The sequence below is a fragment of the Siniperca chuatsi genome, linkage group LG18 (genome assembly GCF_020085105.1).
Source record: "Siniperca chuatsi isolate FFG_IHB_CAS linkage group LG18, ASM2008510v1, whole genome shotgun sequence".
Lineage (NCBI taxonomy): Eukaryota > Metazoa > Chordata > Actinopteri > Centrarchiformes > Sinipercidae > Siniperca > Siniperca chuatsi.
In genome coordinates this window covers 13183209-13207981 of record NC_058059.1, presented here as the reverse complement: position 1 = coordinate 13207981, position 24773 = coordinate 13183209, and the positions used below count along the sequence as shown (strand labels likewise).

The 24773-nt window shown below is 40.2% G+C and overlaps 2 protein-coding genes across 14 annotated transcripts in view; one reads left to right on the top strand and one right to left on the bottom strand.

The window, feature by feature from the left end:
• The window catches only part of LOC122865128 (protein FAM222A), a 24731-nt gene extending 6614 nt beyond the window's left edge, over positions 1–18117 (bottom strand). For 2 of the 7 annotated variants that reach the window (XM_044173111.1, XM_044173118.1), the window contains exons 1-2: positions 14150–14475; positions 5111–5279 (exon numbers count right to left, since the gene is read on the bottom strand). In XM_044173111.1, the coding sequence (XP_044029046.1) occupies positions 5111–5240 (130 nt within the window). In that variant the 5' untranslated portion in view covers positions 5241–5279; positions 14150–14475. Of the gene's footprint in view, positions 1–5110; positions 5280–12486; positions 12638–13364; positions 13458–13787; positions 14094–14149; positions 14476–17900 lie in introns of those variants that run through there. The other 5 variants (XM_044173113.1, XM_044173114.1, XM_044173117.1 and 2 more) reach the window with 5 other exon arrangements.
• cplane1 (ciliogenesis and planar polarity effector 1) overlaps positions 14625–24773 on the top strand; it is a 23904-nt gene continuing 13755 nt past the window's right edge. For 5 of the 7 annotated variants that reach the window (XR_006375401.1, XM_044173100.1, XM_044173102.1 and 2 more), the window contains exons 1-15: positions 18295–18436; positions 18832–18985; positions 19096–19231; positions 19317–19451; positions 19817–20049; positions 20182–20285; positions 20365–20521; positions 20634–20737; positions 21116–21298; positions 21987–22236; positions 22356–22556; positions 22925–23709; positions 23838–24028; positions 24411–24491; positions 24583–24744. Coding sequence is in view for 6 of the 7 variants with exons in the window: in XM_044173100.1 (XP_044029035.1) it covers positions 18905–18985; positions 19096–19231; positions 19317–19451; positions 19817–20049; positions 20182–20285; positions 20365–20521; positions 20634–20737; positions 21116–21298; positions 21987–22236; positions 22356–22556; positions 22925–23709; positions 23838–24028; positions 24411–24491; positions 24583–24744 (2803 nt within the window). In the remaining variant the exon portion in view is untranslated. Of the gene's footprint in view, positions 14829–18294; positions 18437–18478; positions 18593–18831; positions 18986–19095; positions 19232–19316; positions 19452–19816; positions 20050–20181; positions 20286–20364; positions 20522–20633; positions 20738–21115; positions 21299–21986; positions 22237–22355; positions 22557–22924; positions 23710–23837; positions 24029–24410; positions 24492–24582; positions 24745–24773 lie in introns of those variants that run through there. The other 2 variants (XM_044173098.1, XM_044173099.1) reach the window with 2 other exon arrangements.

Below are 24773 nucleotides of genomic sequence, written 5' to 3'. Positions count from 1 at the left end.
ATTTTAATTCTTTGACCCTTAACATTTCCCCCCCCACTTGCTTTTAGACAGGGTTGATTGAAGTAGGTTACGTAGGATTGAAAAGCTTGTTTGTATTTTTCTTTTCCTCAAAAATCTGCATAATGACACTGGTGTGTGATGCATCTACAACACTAAATTGATAGATTTAACGGTTCCACTAGTCAGGCCTGTATTTTTTTCTTGGTTGGAAGGGGCTCCACACATTAAACATGCTGCTCAACTGTTGTGGCACCATGCTGAGTGAAACTGGCACACTTTCACAGGAAACACCTAATCCTGATTTCCTTTTTCCATGCAGGGGACATGCATGGAGAGAAACAGTTGGGGGTGGGGGGCCAATTATAAACTCTCAATCACCACTAGGCCTAATTTATTGTGTGTGTGTGTGTGTGTGTGTGTGTGTGTGTGTGTGTGTGTGTGTGTGTGACTTAAAGAAAAAGAGATTTTATAAATATTAGCATGAAAATATTCTGGAGGGATAAAACATTGGGTATTTACCATACTGTGGTATACATATGGTCTTTCATAACCCTGATTCCACCCCCATACAATCCCACTCAATGCTTTCTGCCACTTTAAACTGGCTAATCTTTTTCCCGTGGTCACACTTGAAGCCATTTCCCCCCAGATTAGAGCGGAGACCTCATTGTTTTGGAGCAGTTTGAGTTAATCACTAATTTATGGGCAAAACAAGCCCCAGAGGCAGGGCTGAAAACAGCATTTGGACAAGCTCATTGCGTTTCCAAAACCACAGCTTCCAACCATTACATACTCAGAGGGCCAACATAACAAAATGATTAGAATGACCACTACATACGATTCCTTTGAGATAACACTAAAAATTCACAAATGATTTCGTTTTAATATCCATACATGTTGGCAGAACTGCCAGGCAAAAATCCCACAGGCCTTTGATGTTATGCTGAAGACTTATCATGAAACACTTTTGTGAGATAACATGTTTACGAGCGTCAAATCCTCAGCAGGAACATGGCTCTGAGAACTGGCAGTTCACAGAAGAGTGTTTCTCAGCAGGCATAAAAACTTGTTTACCACACCAATAATCCTGATATTTAAAATACTCTGGCCTACCTTAATAACCAGGGACTGAGCTCAGCACAATCACAATGCATTTAAAACCTATGTCTCTGTTACCATGACAACTTCCTCTATGCACCCAGTTGGCCCAATAAGCCCAGTCATTAAAACCATGTAATTAATTGGCCCTGACTTCATTCACTTCATTCATTCTTTCAGACCAGCTTCTGCAATTGACTATCTGCTGGTTAGAAAGAGCAATAACACCAAAACCCGCAGCTGCTGGATTCTCCCTCTCAATTAAGGCCACAAATTGAAAATAAAATTCTGTTGTTTAGTTATTTTGCATTATTTATATCATTATATGCAAATTATAGTCAACGGTGATGGATTATTTCAGTCAATTTCCAACTTCCAATCACATTTCAAACACTCAGTCGATACGGTTTAAAGCTGAAGTAATCCCTTTTTGGCCACTAGAGGGCATAAAAAAGGGAATAGAGGTACATTTAAATGTAAGGTGAGAAGTGAACTACAACTCTCAAAGTGCATTTCTGCAAGAAACATCGAGTCACAGAGCTAAAATTCTGTTACATGCACCACTCATGGTGGGTGGAAGCTAAGGATTATGTTATTGAAAAAACTACTATTACTAAATCTGCAGTTTAACATAATTTTACTTTGGGTAAATTTTGGATAAATTCGGCAACTATAAGACCGTGTTTTGTTCCAAACTGCAACAACGAAGCATTCTGAATTTGCTACTGCTCTGATTCGCACCTCTGGCTTCTTCTCCATAGCAACAGCGGCTGAGGCTCATGGGTATTGTAGTGTTTAGAGCTGTCTGCCATGCCAAACTGACAGACAAAACACAATTTTTCTCAGAAACAAAGCTGAAATAATTAAACCTGCCATAACATAAACATATAGTTTGCTGAATACGGCTGCCTGCTGCTGTTAGAAACAGAGTTGATGCGACTGGTTACATGAACCGTATCATATACGTGTCTTAAAACCATGAAAACAATGAGCTGAAAGAAGCTAAAAAGCTCAGAGTTGAATGCTAATTTACTGGGTTTGTTACTGAATGACTCATTTCACATTAGAGTCATTTGACCCAATATAAATCAAAAATATTGATTAATACAGGTTCAATAAGTATCACTAGTAAGATGCAGTATCAGCAGCTTTTCTTATGTCAATGGACTTATAGAAAGACACATTGATATTTATCTCCTACAGGGTTAAAGAAGGTTGGCAGTTAATTTCTCCTTGTGGTTTACTCAAACTAGTAACCCAGAGGACCATTAGATAGAGATGGGTGAAGAGGAAAAAGTAGACACAGGCCACGCTGACACCAGAACATATGCTCTTAAATCTCACTCACACAAACCTCTGTATTCATGACCTTCTTCCGCAAACACACAAAAATAAAAATACCCTTTACCCACATTTTCACATGCCTCTCTCTTTCCATGTCAATAATCTCTACATGAAGGGTGCTCACAGAACAGAGTAACCTAAGGGTTGAACACTTAGTTATGTGTGCTCGAAGAGGCTCTGGCGAATACTCCTTTGCACCAGTGTCACTCCTCATTTGTTTCTGTGCCGCTTGGCCCAGCTTGGGCAAAGTTTCCCCTCTCAAAGCCGACCCGAGCACAGGCCAGCAGCGTGGGAAAAAGCACTTCCAGCTCCTGCTTTCAAGCTGAGATAGCAGCAAAGAGAACAGCTCTCATTCATTTTCATCACATAAATCCTAACACTCGTTTCTCAGAAATCTTTCACATGGGTTTGTGTGGCTGAGATCTTTCATGTCCTGTGCCTTCCATTTATTGAAAGCTAAAAATGGAAATGGCTTTCAAAAGCGCAGCAGCGACTAAAGACTGTCCCTATTTAACTCAATCCAACAACGAGTCATTTAATGAAGGAGCCTGGGCCACACAGACTGAGCTCCCATCAGCAGTCTATTCCCTGTGGTTGTGCTTGAAATGTCAGAGTAGAGCTGGAGGGTGCTGCACTACACACAGTCGCAGTACATAAAACTCAAGGGGAGGCCCTGCAGGTAAACAGAATGAGAAACGCACCCCTGGTTCTGCTTGAGGCAAACCAGGCCCTTCTGTTCCAGCATTTAGCAGACAAGTGCACCATTGATTCCCAATTAATATTTAATAAGAAAAAAGACAAAGAGGCAGAGGAGAAACATGGGCGATGAGGAGATGGAGCTTAAGAGGGAGGGATTTTCAGCATTTCAAATATGAGTACAGTTGGATACACATTGTTTGGCTACAAGTATATCAGGGAGAAATAATAATGCAAAACACTATCCATGCTTTTTGTCAATTAACTGAGTCTGCCACACCATGACACAGGTGTTTTCACTTATTTTGGCTGATTAGACCTTGTCTCATGATTGTGTGGTTATTTATACTCTGCACTTATCTGACATCTTTGTCTTGTTGCACCTTTTAGATCAAGAAAACTTGTATGGTTCTTCTAGGTATATGGAGTTTGGTGACCTCAGAAAACTCCACCCAACTTCAATCTAAGAATAGATCTAATTATGCAGAATAAGTGAAAATACCTGTGTGTATGTGCAGGTGTTCATTAAATCAAAAAATAATGTTGTGCCTTCTATACTTTCTATACTTCCCAAACATACATTTACTATGTAATCCATTCTCATGTACTCTACATACTCTACATGGACAATTAGACTTTGTTCATTCATCACGAAATGCAATACTATACAAAGATATCCTGTATGAGAATGCACAGGCTCATGCAAAAGAACGAACATTTACTGGCAACATGATCAGTCAGATAAGATAATCCCAACCACTGCCCTGCTCTGCAGACAAAAGTGCACACATGTCATATAGGCAAAGCTAACACTGATAGTCAAATTATGGTGATTCTGTCCAGAAAAATCTGAATGTACACAATGTTACTGGTCAATATTTTCATGCTCTTGCTTTCTATGAGACCACAGTCTGAGCCGTATTGTTTCATTTCATTTACAATGACCCCCGTTAGCTTCTGCAGTGCGGTAGCTATGCTTCCATGGGTCCAAATAAAACACATTAAATATGACAGCGCAGGCTCAAAATAATAATAACACAACACACCGCAACACCTATACAAAAAAGACAAAACATCATTTAAGATGTTTTATGGCTAAGTACATTCATAAGACTGCAATACACATCCAGCTGAACCATTAAACTGTAAGTAGTTATGGATCTTCAATATAGCTTCAAACCAGGCCCAGCATAGAAGTATAAGGCATCAGCAGATTTTTAAAGCAATGGAGAAAAGGAAACCACAGCAGAATAACTTCGTTTGTGGTACTATGATCTGATTATGTGAATCTAGACTGTCCAGGAAGAAAAAGACTTTGCAATTGGGACCACTGCACAAATAATATGGATGTAGAGTAACCTACATAAACAAAGCAGTATCAGACCAAGAACTAAATCTGCAAACATGTCGCATTCAATCAGTTAAGTGAAAGAAATCTAATCACAAATGTCAGTCCAGGTTAGTCCTGAAGACACCCACTCAACCTTTCAATGACTGCAGTATAATCAGTCAAGATGAAGGTCAAACAACACTGACATGGAGCACTTTCTGCACAAAATGTGAACATCATTAGTAACCCTGTATGGGAGAGTTGATTAACTCTGTAATTTAAGAGTCCACTTTGACCTGTGTGCATTTGCACTGCAGGAGCACACTGATTAGTAGCCCTATTAACAGGCATCATCATCATCATCATCATGAGGCCCATTATTTTAATTCAGCTGAAATCTCAGCACACCGCTAAAACCATGCATGATCTTTATGTGCACTTGGAGGTGACAAGGTAAAGCTGAACATGATTGATAAAAAAGTAACTCCGGAACATGACCAAGATCCTACTAGTTGCCAGTATTTTCTCTGTTAATAAAAAAAAACTGTATAGATTGTGTGTTTGTGGTATCAAACTATCTGTATAGTGCTTACTGTCTGTCCTCTCTGCCAAAATGTCTTTGCCTGTGTGATATAAACTCACCTTTGTGGGTGCACGGCTGCAGCGGTGGTACTGACAACAGTAATGGCGGTGGTGGAACATCGAGGCTTTTGGGTGTGCAGGCCAGACGCTGCGACGAGAGATTCTGCCGTCTCTGGATACAGGCCAGCATGATAGTTCACTAGGGCTGCACACAGCCTGGGTAAACCTGCTAGAATAAAGGAAAAAAATGGTTTTTACTCTATAGCCAATACTCGAATAAAATGCTGATTAAACAAGAGTCTACAGCCATGCTAGCAGCTCTGTGAGGCTGTAGTTGAGGACAGCTGTGCTTTGAGCTAAATGCTAACTTTAGCATGCTAACATGCTCACAATGACAATGCTAACATGCTGATGTTTAGCAGGTATATGTTAACCATGTTCACCATTAGCTAATTAGCACATTAGAACATTCAAATTTTGGTATGAATGTCAGTACCAAAATTTCAAGGCAATCCATCAAATAGTTGAGAGACATTTCACAAATAAACAAACATGTCAACTTCGTGGTGGCGCTAGAGATAAAGTCAGAGGATCAACAAAGTCAATAGGTTTCATCCTCTGGGGACCATGAATGTCAGTATCAAATTTCATGACAATCAATCCAAAAGCTGTTGTGATATTTCAATCTGGGCCAAAATGGTGGACCAACCGACAGACCAAGATTGCCATCCATTGAGTGACTGCTGGCGTGGCTCAAACACTTTTAACTTCACTAGAGATTAATTGATCCCCCACCAGTTTGCATGTGTTTTGATTATAAAAGTTTTTTGATTGCCTGGTTTGGCCACAAACCATCAAGGATCACTGGAAAGAAAGTAGATGCCAGCTTTAAGTTTGGGAAAATATCAAATTATACGTAATACATTCAAACTCTTGCATCAAACATCAGTTTGATGTTGGAAGAAAACTGCAAGCTTGCTGGCAGAGAACACTAAAACCTCATAGGAGGCTCTCCTCTTTCAAAAACATATTTTCCACGTTACTTCAGTTGCTTACAGATCTAAAACTCTGCAACCACTTGGGCCCTTTTACCATATTAAAATTCAGGAGCCCCTCTTTGAACTGCTGAGATTGTGCATTCAAAAAAGTAATATTACTTAATGACAACTCTATCGCTTCCTTTTGCCTAGTTGATATGATGGCTCTTTCCTGTTATCAACCTTGTTCTGTCGGTTGCAATCACACAGATCATTTACAGGGCCTCCTGTAGCCTCAGGCTGTGTGTTTCAATTTGTAACTATCCCTGAGACCTGGGTTTATTCTTCTATAAATATATGGCTGTATTGATCAGCAGAGAAAGCCAAAAGCAGTTCACTCCCTAAAATAGGCTGTGCTGTTTGCAGAGTTAAGTATTGTCAGAGGAAATGAGAGGCTTTGTCTGAAAAAGAAGGCGCCTCTCCACAGCTGTGCTGATTGAAGCAATCATTCTGGAGATAAAGCCAGGCACGGAGGGAATATTTCAGTGATAATCGCATTTGACATTCTCTTTGATTATCTGAAAGAGTCACCAAATCTGAATACTAGCACTGCAAAACTAAAAAACCCGGGGCAACCAAAAAATACATCTAACTGTATGTGAGTCAGGTACCTTGTAGATAGACAACTGCAATCTATGCCAAAAAAAAAAAAATCACAGACTTTAAGATTATTAATATTTAATAAATCCAATGATTACAAATGGAAAGAAACACAGTATTTTCATTACAATGCAGTAGTCCCCAACAAGGCTAATATAAGCCTGCAGCAAACAGCTGTCAGACTGCCTCTTTTTCTTGTTCAGTTTTAAGGTTCTTTTTGATTTTTGCTTTCATTTCTCCCTCAGGGTCCAGAGGGCAGCTAAAGAGAGTCAACTACAGAACAGGGTGTTCAGTGACAAGCTGCAGAAACATGATTACCTTCGCCTCAAAAGGAAAAAGAGACTGAGTGGCTTTCATTTTACTCAGGTGCCAACCAAAAAAAAGATTCCCTCACTCTTCCCTTTCTCATGTACCCGCTCCCCTCCTCCGCTCAACATCTGTCCCTTGGTGACAAGCCCACTTCAAACTGCTCAGTGCAACCTGTTTCATCTGAGCACACACATATGAAGAGCTAAAAGCCTCGGTATGGTCAGATTCCAAAAATAATAATGGCAATTTCACAACAACTCTTCCATTACCACACATTTGTCAGGAGGGAGGTGCCAAAAATGCATAAGGAACACAAGGGAGAAAAGGTATCTCCAGGGAAATCCCTTCACTAGCAGAAAATGACATGAATTGAAATACCTTCCATTACTCCCATAATTTGCAGATGGAATAAAATACATCAAGGAAGGCATTATAATTCAAACAGAGGCCAGCAGTGGCTTAAAGAAAAAAAAGTTTCACTGAAAGCAGAAAAAGGGAGCTAGTAATGATACATAAAGTACAAGTAATGATAGTTTATTTAATCCTGCTATCCAAATTTTAAATTTAAAGAGATTTTCTGAAAACTTCAGCTTGCCTTCTCGCTCTTGAGTGGAAGCTCCCGAAAAAGGGAGGAGAGATATAAGATGAAAGTGATCCCAGAATGCAAGATATTATCTGGGCTAAGTTCTCAAGCAATATCAATTCTCCAGCCCTCCATATCACGTTTTGCTCAAAAAAGAAGTTTCTTACAATATCATATCGAGACATCTCACGATATATATCATTCTCTAATAGTGAGTGGCTGAAATAATACAGAAATTAGGTACATAACAACTGCAATGTAACAGTCAGCCATCTTAAAAATGGCAGCATAGTTCAACTCAATCTTCACAAATAAGGTCAAGGATCTTTGTCATTAACATAATGGTCAGTGTTACTCCCTTCCAAGCCAGTTTTCTTCAATCGGCTTTCCAATCAGCATCTAATCTGCCATTGTGCAAGACATTATGGTCGAGGTTATAAACCAGATGTCTCGCTACTCACATGCCCTCCAAAGCCTGTACTTTGGCACTTCCCATGTCTTACAAGTTAATGTATTCAAGGACTTCTCTAACAGGCATAATAAGAAAAAGAGCACAAAGTTTAAGCTGCAAGGATGTCTAATCCTCGCCACTCTCAGGCGACATCCATGCAGCTGATAAGCAGCATGATGTGGTCCGCTGAGGGCCTGCCAGAGAGATAAAGACCTTGTGCTTTACAGTCCATCTAACTGTTGCCCATGGTTTTCTGATAAGGGTGACTTAGCAAATAAATACATTTTTCAAAGCCTCATTGACAGGATGCAAAATGCCTCATTTTCTAATGCGTCACCTGTCCTGGGATCAGGACAAGGTACTTTGTGAGAAAATAAGGTCAGTTGAAGAGCGATGAGGGCAGTGATGGAGAGACCTTATAATGGCTGCTTTAGTTTAACAGGCAGATTGCTGATGCCTTAAATGTTAACTGAATTTTAATGACATCTGTTCAACAAATAAGGCATCCTTCAGCTAATTTTCTTGAGACAACTATTGCTGTATTGTCATCAAAGCACCATTCATATTTATGCTGTAATAGGAAGCCTGTCTTAAGTTAAACTCCTAACAATCTCGGCTATGTGGATCACATTTCTTGAGATAATAAAGCTGGTTATGCACGATTACCCAGAAAATACACTACTATGTTTAAAAAAAAAAATCTAAAATGTGCCATGCCTGGCTTTTTACCTGTTTGGCTATAGAAAGTGGCAGCACAAGAATATCCATCAAAGCAGGAAAAAGCCCTTAAATTATACAGGGACAGCATCTGCCTGACCTTCTGGAGTCTTTTATGACTTTGTGCAGCATCAAGGGTCAGATCGAAGATAGAAGCAAATTGCAAAGAGAGCCTCCCTCTCAACAAACATGAAATGCACAGAAAAGGACAATGAGATTACTTCGGTTATAAATTGGCGCGGTATAAATAAAACTGAATTTAAAAAAAAGATACACACAGGCTCTACACGCACGCACACACACATTCACCCCCCACCCACACTCGTGCCATCTCAGCTCTTGTTAGCAGTTCTCAGAATCCTCAGTTAATAATTAGATGATAATGAAAAAGGTTTAAGACGAGCACCCCTTTCACTCTCTGGGTGGATTAGCATGTGAGTGCTATGTTAATGTTTTTCCTTCCTTCCACTCAGAAACTTCAGACGAGCAAAAGGGGAAAGAGCACAAAAGCAAAGCAACAGAAAGTTAATTTAGGAAGAAATGCATGTTTAACAAAGAGCAATTGGTCATTACTAAAGAGAAAAAGCAGTGTCTCTCTTTGAATAAACATGACATGGTCCATGAATTACAGTCCACTTACTGTCTAATTAATTGAATATTACGTATGGCTTTTATACTGTCTTCAAGGTAGGCACTGCAGGAACCTGTCTAAGTAATGGAGACCAGACAAGTAGTCTGACATACAGACAGAATTAGACAGCAGTGCTGCAGCTGCTGGATTCATCTCTACACACACACACAGATCCCCCCAACCCCCTCATACATTTTTAATAGAATCTATTACTTCTGGATTAGCCGATAAGAGCTGGCCTGGTTAAATTCTATAATAGTTTGCATAATTGGTATCAGAGCTGCATATAAGAGAGACCCAGATTTCCCTCTTCTCCTTCTCTGTAGAAAAAGAAAAAGCGAACACAAAGGTTCACATACAGGATAACCAAACAACCCGGAGCCACTCTGTTCTACACTGCAAGAACGCTCAAGGCCTGCGGCTAATAACAATGAGACTCATTTCCATTGAGATTAGCTCCTGTAAAAGGTATTACAACAGTGTTAAAAAGCTTTTCCTATACAATTCATGCACAAAATTTATGTAAATACGATCGCGGAGCAATATTCAGACAGATGTCCAGAGCATTCAGTTGGGTGTAAATCATACAGCGTTAACGGCTGGGTGTCTGGGAAAAACATGAACATTAACAACGTTTCTCTCATGCAAAATTCCACGTAACCATCACAAGACAGTTGTGTTACAATAAAGCTAAGGGCATGTAAGTCTGAAAATGCTAATCACAGGTCCGGAGTGTATAACAGACAAACATCCACTGACAATCTTTAACAGACACTCAACTACCTCATACATATTTCCTCACTACTGCAAAGACACAAAGGCTAATACATATATAAATTAAACTTGTTTATATATATACACAATGTCCAATGTGGTCTGTCACTGTAAACGTCTATGCCAATGTTAGAATATTTTACTATATTTAAATTGCATTTTCCCCCTGTATGTTCAACCACCTCCCTATGGGGCTTCTCTATTGTAGGAAAACATGTTGTTTATCAAAATTCCTTACAAATCTACTGTCAAAAGCAATTAAGCCAATTGCTGGAGTCTTTATTTATTACATATGAAATCAACATCAATCACCATTTAGTTGCCCAGAACTAAACTTTACTTTGGTGTTTACAACATTATTGATTTGCCTTCTATATTGCATCTAGCTAGACTTATTTAGAAATAAAAATAAAAATGAAAAAGTATTAAAAAACCTAACTGAGTGAGAAACAAAAAAGCACAGCAGATATTAAGACTTTTTTTTAGCAATGTGCAAAGACACCCTACAGTCACATCAAGCTTGTGACCACATTTCTACCTAACTGTGAAAAAAATGTACATCACCTTCGTTAGGAACATTCTCAAACAATTTTTTCAGTGAAATTTAATATCTAACATTGTAACAACAAATGGTTTTAAATGAATGAAAGTCCAACTCCTTGGGATCAGAGCTTGCACCATTAATTTCAGCAGCAGCAGCCACAGCTACTGCCAGCATTAAGTATTTGTCTAGGAGGTTTACAGTTTTGACAAACAATTAATCATTTACTTTGGAGTTAATATAGGCCATTTCTGTGAGTCAGTCTTTCAAAATAATATAGGTATGATGATTAGTGGTTAACCTATCTAATATATTATTACAAAGAAAATATATAATAACTGGAGGCTTTAAAAAGTGTTGAATATCTGGTGTTTTTTGTTTTACCCTGCCCAGCTTTCATTTGTGCAAAAAAGAGGAAATGGCTGGTGAAGATACACAAGAAACAAGAGGTTATACTCACATGGATTTGTCTTTTTGAAAATAGAATTTCTGACTTTATATGTATACAGATGCTGAGAACAAATTTAGCCATAATCCAAAGCTGAACAATTAAGTCTTATCTTCGAGAACAGCCTTGGTCGGGAGTAAAAAGCCTTGGACTGACCCAAATCTGCCCTTGCCCACAGATGGTGCCAAGGTAAAAGAAAAACACTGCATGGGGTAAAGTCTGGCCAAAGCCAAGGTAGCATTAGAGGGTAAACAGAGCCTTATCTTATCCTTATCCCAGTATGCACACTGAGACACACTGTCAAAGAGCTATGGGTATGCTGTCCAGCCTTTAGAGAACCTTGACTTCAAAGATAACAGATGGTGAGCTGAAGGTTTTGTGGAAAGATAAGTTCTATTTCAAAAGAATCAAACTATGATTTAAATTTAATGTTGACATCTGTCGGTCAACTCGGGCATGGATGGAATAATTTTTAAATCTCCCAGTCTCATGGGAAATGTTGTTAAACCCATGCAAACAAACATGACAAAAAAGATGACTTTATGTTACACAAACACTCAAGCCTCCCAATCCCCTTTCCCCAAGCCTTGTCCTCTGGCTGTTTACGTTATTGTTACGCTGTTAAGGGTCACTGATTCCTTCAAGTCATTAAAATCCTCTAGCAAACATAAAGCTCGTTAGAATCTGTAGAGAAAATACTGCCTGTACAGCTTTAATGTGGGAGATAACCTAATGATGCGCTCTCTACCATACATCACAGAAACATCAAAATGTTCTAGGGGAAAAAAAGGTCTTTGATCTCTGGACCAACTAAAAATGTCATCATCTCACTGCCTTTGTATTTGGGGCAAATGATGATTCATCAATTGCAATTTGGCAGTCTTAATCATTAACTTGAAGTAATGACTGAGAACTGTCATGTGGACAAAATAAAGAATACTGGAGTTTCAAACAACCCTGGCAGTCCTGCCCCCTCCCCAATGACCTCAGAGGCCCAGTCCTTAACTTTCCACCTTTAACCCCCGTCTCACTACCCCTTCATCCAATTAGAATGAAAAGACCAATTAGACAGATTTTAAAAGATAGCAGGCTGCCTGTAATTACACATGACATATCTTAGCAGATACAAAGGTGATTACAAAGGGTGCATGAGAGAAAGCGCTAAGCAACCAAGCCACTGACATTATTCCTAAAAGATGGGCAGAGAGGTTGGGTGCACAGCCTATATATTTTCAAAGTCGTTTTGCATCATCCTATCATTCAGTCTCCTACTCATAAAACTCACTGTACACTTAACTAGCCTTAAATGTGAAGCTATGGATGACATGGCAGAAAAAGACATGACCTTAATCAGTCCTTGTAGTGGCCTGGGTAATAGTCATCCAAGAAAAGGTCATTCTCGTGGTGAGCCATTTCCTCCATTCAGTAACTCGGTAGGCATGGAGATTGAGCGAGCCTGGGGAAACTTCACAATAAATCAGAGCTCAGCTTCGCCCCTGAGAAAGCAAAGAGAAGCAGGCAGCCAAATGACAAATCCCTTCTCTTCACAGAGTTGGAATTACTGCTGGGGTGTGATGTGAGATCAGAGGGAAACCCTCATGGGATACCTGCACATTGACTGCTCATAATACAATGCAATTTACAAGCATCTCAAACAACTTCAGACCCAGGAAAAGGCAAAGCCCATTTCAAACCAGCAACCAAAATATGAATATGTCATTAAGACTAGTTACATTAACAGTCTATAATTGAGATACACAGTGACTGAAGCACGAGTAGTGTCAAGATTATATAGAAAAACATGTAGCACTAAACATGCACTGGCCAAGTAAAAGTATTCAAACTGTAGATTTTAAGAGTGAATGAAGCCAACCAATATACTTTATTATGAAAGGGGAAGGAGGCACTAAAATTTTTATTATGACATTGTGGTAAATCAAAAGCCACAATGCCATGATTTAATTATGTTTATAGGAAATCATAAGAAAGAAAGATAAGCCTATTCCTGATAGTCACATGCCTCAAAATAAAAACAAATGGGGGTTAGACATATTTTTCTCTTTTGGTCAGAAAACAGCCAGAAAAAAAGAAGAAGAGGACAATAAAACACCAAATTGCAGGCTTTTCTTCTCTGCCTCTGGGGGGAAGCTGTGACATCCCATCTCTCTAGGTAATAAAGGATCTGGCACAAGCAGGAAAAGCATGCAGGGTAGAATTTCACACCTGGCCAATAATCTATAGGCCCCTCTGCTGCGGCTAACCTTCAACCTCGGCTGCCACCGGTGCAGTGAGGTGCGATGATCCCACCTCCGGCTTCTAGACAATAGAAATGGAAACCTTCAGAGGCAGCCCTGAATGACCGATAATATACTTCAAAGCACTTCCCGTATCCACTGAGATGCTGACATAAAGCGCCTTTCACTGCGCGCGGAGCTATCATCCAAACAAAGATGTCATTTGAGGGTGAAAAAAATGAGAGTTTTGAGAGAGAAAAAAAAAACTACAGATGTTTTGTGATGCAAATGCTCCTTGTTTTTAACTCATATTATATGAACCAATTTAGGCCTACTATTTCCTATATTTAACTGTAATGGAATAATCTGTCATGGAATGAATCATTCTATATAGTGAATATAAATTACAAACCTCATAGTTGGACTCGGCCCATATAAATACACATTAGCCAATAGCAGGACACTGATATATAGCGAGGGCGAGACGCTCCTATCCATTAGTGCGCACTGGGCTGCTTTCACCACTTTAGCGCTGTCGACCTAAAATCAATGCAGGGCGATTCCTGACATCATGCACTGAAGCATCTTTACAACCCTAAATATTTATCTTACTCTGTTATTGTCATGTAGTTGCACAGCTACCGTTAAAAATCAATACAGCTTACAACTGCAGAGCCAAAGAAACATTTTCTGCACTGAGAAACATTTTCCACGAGCCCACGCAGTGTCCCATGGACATTAGGATGGAAATAATGAACATAATCAATGTCTTACAGAGTTTTGTCTTATCATAAGGCTTGTTTATCTTTGGTTCGCCACGGCTGATTGGTTGTTCTCCTGCTCGGAAGGCGTATTTCCTCTGCAAAAGCAATCTCGCCACTGATTTCGGGATGCGCACTGGAAACCTCCGGAGATGTATCCATTGATGAAGCTGGCTCCATTAACTGTAGGCTACTTCATCGACATATTCAACACTCGTGTAGAAAATTATTTCATCGATTGTGTTTTCCGTGCAGCCGCTTGTAGCTCATCTCGGCAGGCGAACAAGCTGTGTGTGCCACAGAGAGTGATGTCGGAATGGAAATGAGGTCCCTGCACTGTAGAAACCGGCTCTGGGCCAATCAATCAAGGCTGTATTTGAATATTCCCACGGCTCGGCCAATCGTATGAAAGAGAAGGCGGCCTGCTGCCGTGATGCCAAACCCGTCAAAGTAAGCACGTTGCTATTTCGCGGAAACATTTAAAGGAGAAGAACGTCTGATACATTTACACAAAACAAAGTGTTTGGTCTGTCTTGACTCCTGCACGTCTGATCGATTAAGAAAGCTACACTTCCGCTCTGTAACAGTAGATGTGTTTCTACAGCCCAGCCAATCAGCAGTGCTCCAATGAACTCTTAAATGGATTAGGTGTGCAGGAGCAGAGCTGGAAGAAAAAGCTGCATCACTTGAGGGTAAGGAAGGAGACGATGTGAACTGGATTGGGATCATTTAAGTAAAAGTAGTAATACCACATTGTAAAAAATACTCATACAAGTAAATGACCTCCATTTAAAATTCAAAGTATTATCAGAAAAATATACTTGGAGTATCAAAAGTAATAATGTTGCTTATACAGAATGCCCCTTACAAAGTATGTTATCATAAATATTATATTGTTTGATTACTATGCAAATTATTATAGCATGACTAATGTGGCCTGACGGTAAACAGATAATTAATTTTACTATGAATCCTGTCTCTCAGGTTAAAAATATCTCAGGATAAGAGCTTGTCATGATTTAGTTAGTACCTTATATTAATGGACAGGCTTTGAGAGTGGTATCAAACTTCTCATCTAACTCTCATCAAGAAAGCAAATAAGTGTATAATATGTGGGACAATTTCTTGTCATCACAGTGGACAAGACTCCAGGAAGTCACTGCTCATGGCCAAGAAATAGTCCTGCACATAACCCCCAAGTGAAATCATATCGTTTTTACACTTTAGTTTTTGTACAGATTAAACAAATGACCTTTGGAGAGAGCCAGGCTAGCTATTTCCCCCTGTTTCCAGTCTTTATGCTAAGCTAAGCTAGCTTCCTGCTGGCTGTAGCTTCATATTTAACTGACAGACATCAGAGTGGTATCAATCTTCTCACCTAACTCTCGACAAGAAACAAGCGTATTTCCCAAAACGTCGAACTATTCTTTTGAACCTACAGCTGCCTAAAGTCACCCTGAAAAATGTTGCATTTTTGACATCACCTCCATAATACCCAACTGGGTGAAAACAACATTTTCATCTTTTACAGCATTTTTCATAATCAAATGATCTGAAGATTAATGAACTTTGAACGCCCTTTTGTCAATATTTAACACACAATGCTGCACTCAGAATTCTGTACACTAATAAATCTTCCCAACAAACATGTGATGATGTAAACTAACCATCATTACAAATCCAACCCTTCAAAGACAGGTGTTTTCTGAGAAAGACAACTGAGTGCACACCGAGAGACTCGCAGCTGACATACTCTGACCCACTGTTGCTGTGAGAAAGAATATTGAATTGTTTCTCTACAGCTTCCTGAGTGTCATTTTTCAGTATGAATGAGGCCTGCAGATGGTAAATGAGGTTACCATGCCAACTATTGTCCCTATATTGAAAACTGAAGACATATCTGGATTATTGTTCTCTAGTTAATCGCATGTTGTTGTAATGGCTAAACACTTTATCAAAAGTAAAAGGAGTCCACTATTAGCATGTGCTTGAGGAGCATTATGCAAACATCATACCGATCCTCTGTGGTCAAACACAAATAAACAATTATTATAGAGTAATTACAGTGTAGACCTACATTACTCCTTACTTTAACAATTTTTCTTTCTTTTTATTTCTGATGTAAAAAGGGTGTTGGGTGATTTACGGGCATCCTTCAGTCTTAACCTGCTTGTGTGTTATCATCAGTGATGAACAAATTGAGACAAGATTTGCACTGAAATACTGTTTACTTCCATTCAGAGATGCAATTAGCTAATGGTATTTTATGCTAATTTAATTCTTCCTTGTCTCCTGATAGGTGTTCTCTATCAGAGAAAGATGCTAATTCAAACCAAAATGGCTTTACTTTCAGAAGCAATTAAAAGCATACATGTTCAGAGGACTTACACATTTGCTTACTTGATAAGTAATGTATGTACTTGATATGTAATGCATGTTCTTACCATGTATTCCTCAGTTACGCCATATTTGGCTGTGTAAAGACATTTTACAATGAATGATATCCAAAGTCAAGACTAAAGATATCCAGATAAATAAACACACGCAGAGGGACTAAACTATCTAAACAATAGGCTGATACAGATACAAGAGGAACGTGTATGTATGCACATATGCAAACATTTGTAAACATGTACACACACACACACACACACACACGCAAATACAAACACAGCTTCTACAATACAAAAAAGCCTTATTGAGGAATGGTCCAAGGGATGCAATTGAAACCCTAGACCCAGATGGATTTTTTCAAACAATAGGCTCATTATCATGACAATAATATTATGGTAGTGTTCTATTGAAACAACATAATAAATTAGTGACAAAAGAATGGGTAAGCCTATATTATGAATGTACATAGTCTGTATAGGGCTGTAACAGTTTGTTTCTTGAACTACTCTCCTCCTGATTATCATTCTGTTTTGACCATGTCATCATGTGATGTCAAGCTCTCCCTTAAGATGGTTCTCATCAGACCAAAATGAACCTGGTAGTGACAGTAATAAAGAGCTCCATCTGCGCCTGGCAGGCAGAGGTAAATGAACCAATTAAGGTCTGGTAAAGTCTCCTCTTTCACCTATTGGCAATGGCTGCCGTCATCTCCATCATGATGAAAAGGAGAGAGTGCAAGGGTAATTAAATACCAGCAGGGGCCGGGGGGCAAACCTAATAACTCTCTGTAACAAGCCAATAAGAGATCTTAACGCTTAAGAGTTCACACAACCCAAAGCATGTTAATAGTGAAGAGGACCACTTACTGCGCGCAAACATTCAGATAGTTAATAGGCGTGCATGTTCCTCAGAGAAAATTGACCTTGTGGAGAGATATCTGCAATAGCTCAGAGACAAAGCACAAAAAGCTTCTTATGCCACCCTTTATCTGCCACAGTGATCTCTTCTGCTCTAGTCAGAGCTGGCTTTCATGTGAACTTTGCTATGCTGGGTATACATACTTAACAGTACTTTCTGTTGGAGCGTTGCCATCTGCTGGCAAATGTATGCTTGTGCATCAATATTCTGAAGCATATGTGAATGTGGAGTGCACTACACATTGCCCATTAGATATGCCAATTAGCTAGTTCAATTTTAGGCCAACCCAACTTGCAACTGCCTTTATTTATTGTGTTTGTGTACCCCATCCTAGTGTTGTGTTGACAGGTCCTGCCCTGAAACTCTCAGGGGACTCTTTTTTTCCATTTGCCCCTGCCTTGTGTGTGTACTCCTAAAAATCAAAAGCAAACAAACAATCATAAAACACCTACCTCTTCAATAGGGATGCTGTGGGGAATCATTAAAGCCTTCAAACTTGCATAGACATTTAAGGGGACCATGGCAACATGATGAAAAGTTCAAAGGTAACAAAACCACAGCCGATTCAAGTGGCTCTGAAATGCTGCCTCAGAATGGAGTGGCAACTACATGCCCTTTCAATCATCAGGCTACTAGCATAACTGACGTAGCTAGAATACGCTTTAGTTTCAACTACATGATGCTGTAACGTTAAACACTGTAAACTGTCAATTTTGCGCTCAGTGTGGTTAGTAAGGTGCTCAAAAGAAAAAGTAACAACGCTAAATAAACCCCATTAATGAAATGAAATCGGCTTTGTTTTGTGAGGGTTTGGGTCAGAGGTAACGGTAAAAGGGTAAAAATTCCACTATTTCTCACAAGGCGTCGGCGACATCCCTACATCTACGTTCCTACGGCAACGCATTGAAGCTTCCTCCAAGAGGATCATGGGAAACAATTCTGGCTACTGAAGCGGAGGGAGTTTCGAAATATTTCACGATTAGCTACGGTAATACCATAGTTATATTAACATGTTCGCAACTAAATTATGTGAGCATTACATTTGACCACAACCAATGTAGTTGAAGTGCTCAGATTAGGCTTTTTTGGGACTAATGCTCCGCGCAGTACGCAAAATTAGCTAGGTAGCTAACGCTAGTTAACGGTATGGCTAACCTTGGTGATGGTTTTTGTTGGTTCAAACAATGGATAACATTAGCTAATAACATGGCATTTTAACATAGTCAGTACATGTCACGTATTGCTGTAAACATAACGATTTTATTGCATATTTAATAATGATTTTTCTAACTAGCTATGTAGCTAATCAGAGTGTTTACATTGCTACAAAAAAATCGTTGCTTGTCAATTAAACAATAGATTTATATCGTCTTTCTTGTCTAGTGGGAACCTGCAATCTTGATGAACCCTTCCTGAGTGCACAATCAAGAGGAAGAACTGATGCTGTCTTTTAAACATGGAGCTAAAGTTGGAGGTTGTTTTGTCGTCCAGCATCAAACGGAAGAAACCATGGCCGCGATTCTGTTGGCTTGGGAAGGTGAGGACAGTAAAGTGTTAAGAAAAAAAGCATTTCAGCCAGTGACACTAAAGCTTTGCTATCCTAGTCAGAACAACATGACAGTGAGCCTGTATTGTGTCACTATTCAGGAGAAGGAGTCTGTGTTCCTGTTAGATGACAAACGGATCAGTGAGATCAACATGGTGTCTGGTCGCACCAAGAAGAGGACTCCTAAACTCCACTCTTTGCTCAACAGTGTGGTGACAATGGCTTCATCACACAATGGTGAGTTTAATGTGTAAACTCAAAGCAAAACCTGTGTCACCTGTCAATTCTGAGAATACATTACTTGTCTCTTGTTGTTTTTCAGGTATGTGGCTTTGCGGACTTTTGGTCTCAGGAGAGCTGTTTCTGTGGAACAGGGATAAAGACTTGTTGAAGACTGCTGCATCAGTCCCAGAAGTAGTTCATATGATTACTGCCACTCAATGTATGCACAGTACAGGTATGTATACATCACTTTAAGTTTAATACCAGCATTCTTCATAAACTGCATGGTCACCAGCAGGGCTGACATTAAATCTGCAAAAACCAGCTCTGAAAGAGCTCAGGCCTGCTGATTTAACATTTGATCAGTTTGGATAGTTTTGACCATCAAGTGTGGATAGTCACTAAGTATGTACACATGTATTCTCTCTACTGTGAGCAGATTGTGGGTGGGTGTTGGTAAGGTGATGTTTACTCTTTCTTTGTTTTTAACTTACTTTAAGTGCACATAGAGTATACTAAATCCTGTTATTACATTTACAATTTACAAATGTACTATTATACATATACTATCCATGGATTTATGTGTGTATGTTTCCACAGGGAATGCCACACGACTGTCTCTCCAGGTTTCAGGGGATGGGCTGCGTGTGCTCCTAGTAGCCATAACAGGGCAAGTGTTCCTATGGGAGTGTATGAATGTCAGGGATTTGACAGGGCTACGAGATGGCACAGTGAAGGGACACTGGGCGCTTATACAACCCCTTGAAGACTCCATTCTGCCTTCTTCACAAGACAAAGAAGCATCCCAACACACCATCTTTGTCAGGACAGAGGTCTGTATACTGAACAAAATATATATTTGACATATTGGGTGATGTTTAAATCAATGGCACAATTTTACAGACCTGCACTCCATTTCTTATTTTCTATAATATCTTATTTTATCTTTCTCCAAACTCCCTTAGGTTATGGGTGATGCCTGCTTATCAGCCTTTGTTTTCACATCTGGGAAGAAGCTAATCATCACCTGCCTGAAAATTCAGTGGGAAGAGGGCCATGTGAGAGTGGGGTGAGTGAGCAGGTCTATGTAACAGACAGGACTCTCATTGGGTTTTACAGTAGTTAAAAGTACACATTTCTCTTTGTAGTTCTGTGGGATACAGCATACAGTGGGCCACCAAGACATATCCCATGTCTCGTCTCACCCCACCCTGCCAACCAGTGAAGTCCAGAGGGGCCTTGGTGCCAGCCTTCTCCCCAGATGGCCAACTGTTAGCCATCGTCCTGAACCAGAGACAGCCTAAGGTGAGCATATGGCCTCTATCTCTTTTTTTTACATCTTCATCTGTTTGTTTTCCAGGTCCGTCCATCTGTAGTAATGTGAATCAAGATTTGTTTTTCCTGTTGTTGAATGCAGGCTACACAGATCCTCTTTGTGAGCACACAGAATTTTGTCTCAGTATCAAGTGGCCTTGGAGGATGTGGAATTAAGAAAATGGAAATCCCCTCTAAATACATAAGGTACAGTATGCATAAATAAAAATGGGAACAGTTGCAGTAGTCAGCCACTGAGAGGCCTAACCTGGGGATCAACATCTATTTATTCAGATTGTCTAATTATCTGAATCTTCACTACTTTAAATACACATAGTAGTGTTGACAGTGTGCCTGAGTTCAGCAAGTCATTTCCAGATTGTCTAAAAATAATATGTACTCGCACACAAAACAATGTCTGTTCAATTGTATCAAGACTGCCAAGATGTAAGAAACCAGAAAATTATTGCCACCATAGGGTGTGTTACATCACCCAAATGCCATCTGTCATTAGAACTACTTTCAAATCTTTGACGTAGAGTGTGTATTTATTTAGAAATGGACTTTACATATCTTCTCTTTTAGGTCCTACTGGGTGGGCAGTGTGAGCTGGTCACCGGGCGGGCTTTTCCTGGCCTGCGTTCTGAAGAGAGGCTCCCTTCTTATGGTTTCTCGCCTTGGGGGGCTTCTCACTCTAACAACCTGTGGTTGCAGTGTTGACTTTGGGCCTGCACACTTCCTACCCCTGCACCCTCTCGTCACTTACCGGTATACATTTGAGATATTTTGCGCATTACTTATTAGCCCTTGTTACAAGTTATTGATTTGTGTGGGCTGATGTTCTTAATTCTCATTTCTCCTTTCTCATCTGTGGTTTCTATTGATTGCTTCACTTTCACTTTTCAGCACGAGAGCCAAGTCATTGTATTTCTCCTTCCTCCTCCTATTGTCCTAAGTGTTGAAGTATAAATCCAATGTGAAACATTGGACATAATGTGTTATTATATTAATGTAGGGCTGCAACTAAGGATTATTTTCATTATCGATTAATCAAAAAAGTAATCAGCAGATTAATTGATAATGAAAATAATGACCTATAAAATAACACTGAAAAATGCCAGTTACTATTTCCTAAAGCCAAAGATGTTGTCTTCAAATGTCTTGTCTTGTCCGACCAACAGACCACAACCCAACAATATTCAGTTTACAATGATATAAAAGAGAGAAAAGCAGCAAATCCTTGCAGTCTGAGAAGCTGAAAAAAATAAAGAGTAAATGTCTGGTATTTTGGCTGAAAAAATTACTACACGATTATTAATTACACGATTATTCGATTATCAGAATAGTTGATAGCTGGTGATTAATTTTCTATCAATCGACCAATGGTTTCAGCACTAATATAATGTCTGTGATAAAAGTTTTCTGTATTTCCACCAACTATCCTTTCCCTTTGCAGCCCGCCAGTGTCTGCAGGGAAAGGGGAGGCCTCTCTGTCCAGCTCTAGCTTGTCTGTGCGGGATGTCCTGAGGCAGCGGTATTCTGTGACCTGGCACCCACGGCTGTTGTATCTCATTGTGTCTGATGGCTACATGGCCACAGTTATGAGGGTGCTAGATAGGCCTTCTTCTGCCCTGTTGCTGAAAACACTTCTAAAGGACGCAAGCAAGGACCTTGAGAAGGCCAGCCGAATCCTGGATAAATCACAGGTGGTAAACCAGGGACATCTAGAAGTGGGAATAGGGATCTTATTCAGCTTCAGCTTTTGTTTGTACTTTCTGTAGGACTATTCTTGACAATACGGTTTCCTCACATTCATTATTTTCAGATTCATGTGAGGGCATGGCTAGAGTCCGTATCTTGCCTGAATCTTGACAGCAGCCTTGAGGTGTTCAACCCCATTCTTACACGTGGGCCCAACACCGCAGACTCTGTAATTTCAGCTGCGACAGATAGATCCACTTTGCCAGTTTTCCTGCAGGACCAGGAGACGTTGGGTGGTACCAAGGAGCTTCTTGAAAAAGTGCAGGTCGGTCAGATTGTATAAGCTAGAAATGTATAGCTTTAGATTCAAAGTTTGGTGTAGGTTGTATATACACTGACTGTGGCTACATTTACGTGAAGGTAGGAAGCAGATGAGAAATTAGATTTCTGTACCAGCATTGGCATATTCTCAGTGTATATATATCCCTTTGTCTTATAACTTGAAAAACACAGCCTTCCCTGTTTACATGGGCATTTTTGATGTCACATTACTGCTAACAGTGAAAATAATCAAATGACTATAGTACATGTGATTACCCTGAGAAATAATGTGTCAAGACTGCTGTATCAGTTGCTTGATTCACTTATGTTAGCTGTCTTTAACCTGCTTTGTTTGTTTGTGTGGTTTCGTAGACTTTCTTTGAGGATGACTCTGATTTAGATGGACCTCCTGCTGGTTCTCATGTGGAGGATGGCGGTCATCTGGAGTTTGCTTCAATGTTTGACACCCTCCACGCCCTGGACACACAGACTGACACTGGACTTGTTACTAGCCCAGATTATGAAAATGACTTTGTTGAAACAGACAGGAAGACTCCTCTTTTTCATCGTGAACTTGGGAAAATCCAGAGTAAGCTGTTAACAGCCTGGGCTTTTGGCATGTCTCTAGGAAATACTGTAGGAAACAGAGCTCGCCTGCTGAAGCATATCCTCTACTGTGTGGTGCGATTTGCTGCTTTACTCCATTTGATCCCCAGCTCCCCGGTCCACACAGGGAAAAAGAACACTTTGATTTCTACTTGCCACCTGCACCTTCTCAAAGCCCTTCTCTCTTTTCTTCCCTGGGATAGTACTCACTCAGATGGGCCACGCTGCCTGGGGCTGGTGGTGGAGCTCAGTGAACGGCTGATACGCCTCCTGCTGAGCCCTCACCCTGAGTCCCACCAGACTGGTCACTGTCAGTTATCATCTCATAGTCTATCCACAGTCCTGCTTATCTTGCAGCTGGTCTCTGATTCTCTTGACCACACTTACAGCCTGCAGCAAAGAACTGTCTGGTCCTCTGCAGAAAAGGAATCCCAGCCATCACAGCTCTGGCCTTCTGATGTACACCGTGTGCCTCTGTTACAGGGTAAGAAGGAAGAGAAATCCAGTTTTGTACATCAGGCACGACCTGTTCCCCAGCGACCATCCAGCAGGTACAGACCATCTCTCTGGCTTTTATGTGTCAGCATTTATAAGCAAATAGTCAATTATTTGTTGTTTTGGATGTTGACATTGCATGTCTCAATGACAAACAAGATTGGTGATTTTGTTTTTTGGCCAGATTGTTGGGAGTGTGGCAGTGGGTCTACAAGATCACCCAGCAGTATATGGAGGAACTGAAGTGCTTTGAAGGCTGTGATGGCTGGGAAGAGGAACAGCAACAGTTGTCTGTCATCATGTCGCAGATCCAAACAGCTCTGCAGGCTACAGGAGAAAGGCTAGAGGAGCGTCCTGCACTGCTGAGTTACCCTGGTCTGTAGCAGAAGGGCTTTTTATCTATGGTTATTGTACCAGCTACAGGAACTAAATGAAACATTGATTTTGTAAATATTGTTTAGTTTTATGTATAAAGGGAGATGGACAAAATGAACTGCGGTCTCATAAGTGGTATCTCTTATTTAGGTATTTCAACCCATCCTCTCCTTTATTGCTAAAATCTTGAATCATGTGGAATGCTAGGGTGCCAAAACTGTCCATTGAGCCGTTTGTCAGTCAGTGTGACTTTTTTTTTCTTTACATGCCCAAAACAAAATAATTGAACTGTGGGTCAGATCGAAGAAAAGCCTAAGTGTCATGTCTGAATATGTCTGAATAATTATTGTTGTTGTTTAGTATTTCACTCTTCTCCCCCCAGGTGAACATCTTTTCCTGTGTGGCTCTTACCCAATAAGTGCTGATACATGGCGGTCACAAATTTGTGAGGAGAGTAACAAAAGTAAGAACCAAGTGCTGCTTCAATTTTTCTGTGTAAGTACACCACTTGGTCATATTCTGTCTGAAATGGTAATCATATGTCTCTCTGTTAGGCTGTGATCGTAGTGTCTTCAAGGAGACACGGCTTTGTCTGGCACTCCTGTACAGTCTCTTATCCCAGTACCATCTGAGAGAAGCCCAGGAGTTGGGGGACCACATGGCCCGCTTGATCCTGCACAGGGCTGGACACCAGAAGGACATGACCTGCATAACAGGTCAGCCATGGTCAATAATTCCTCAGTCT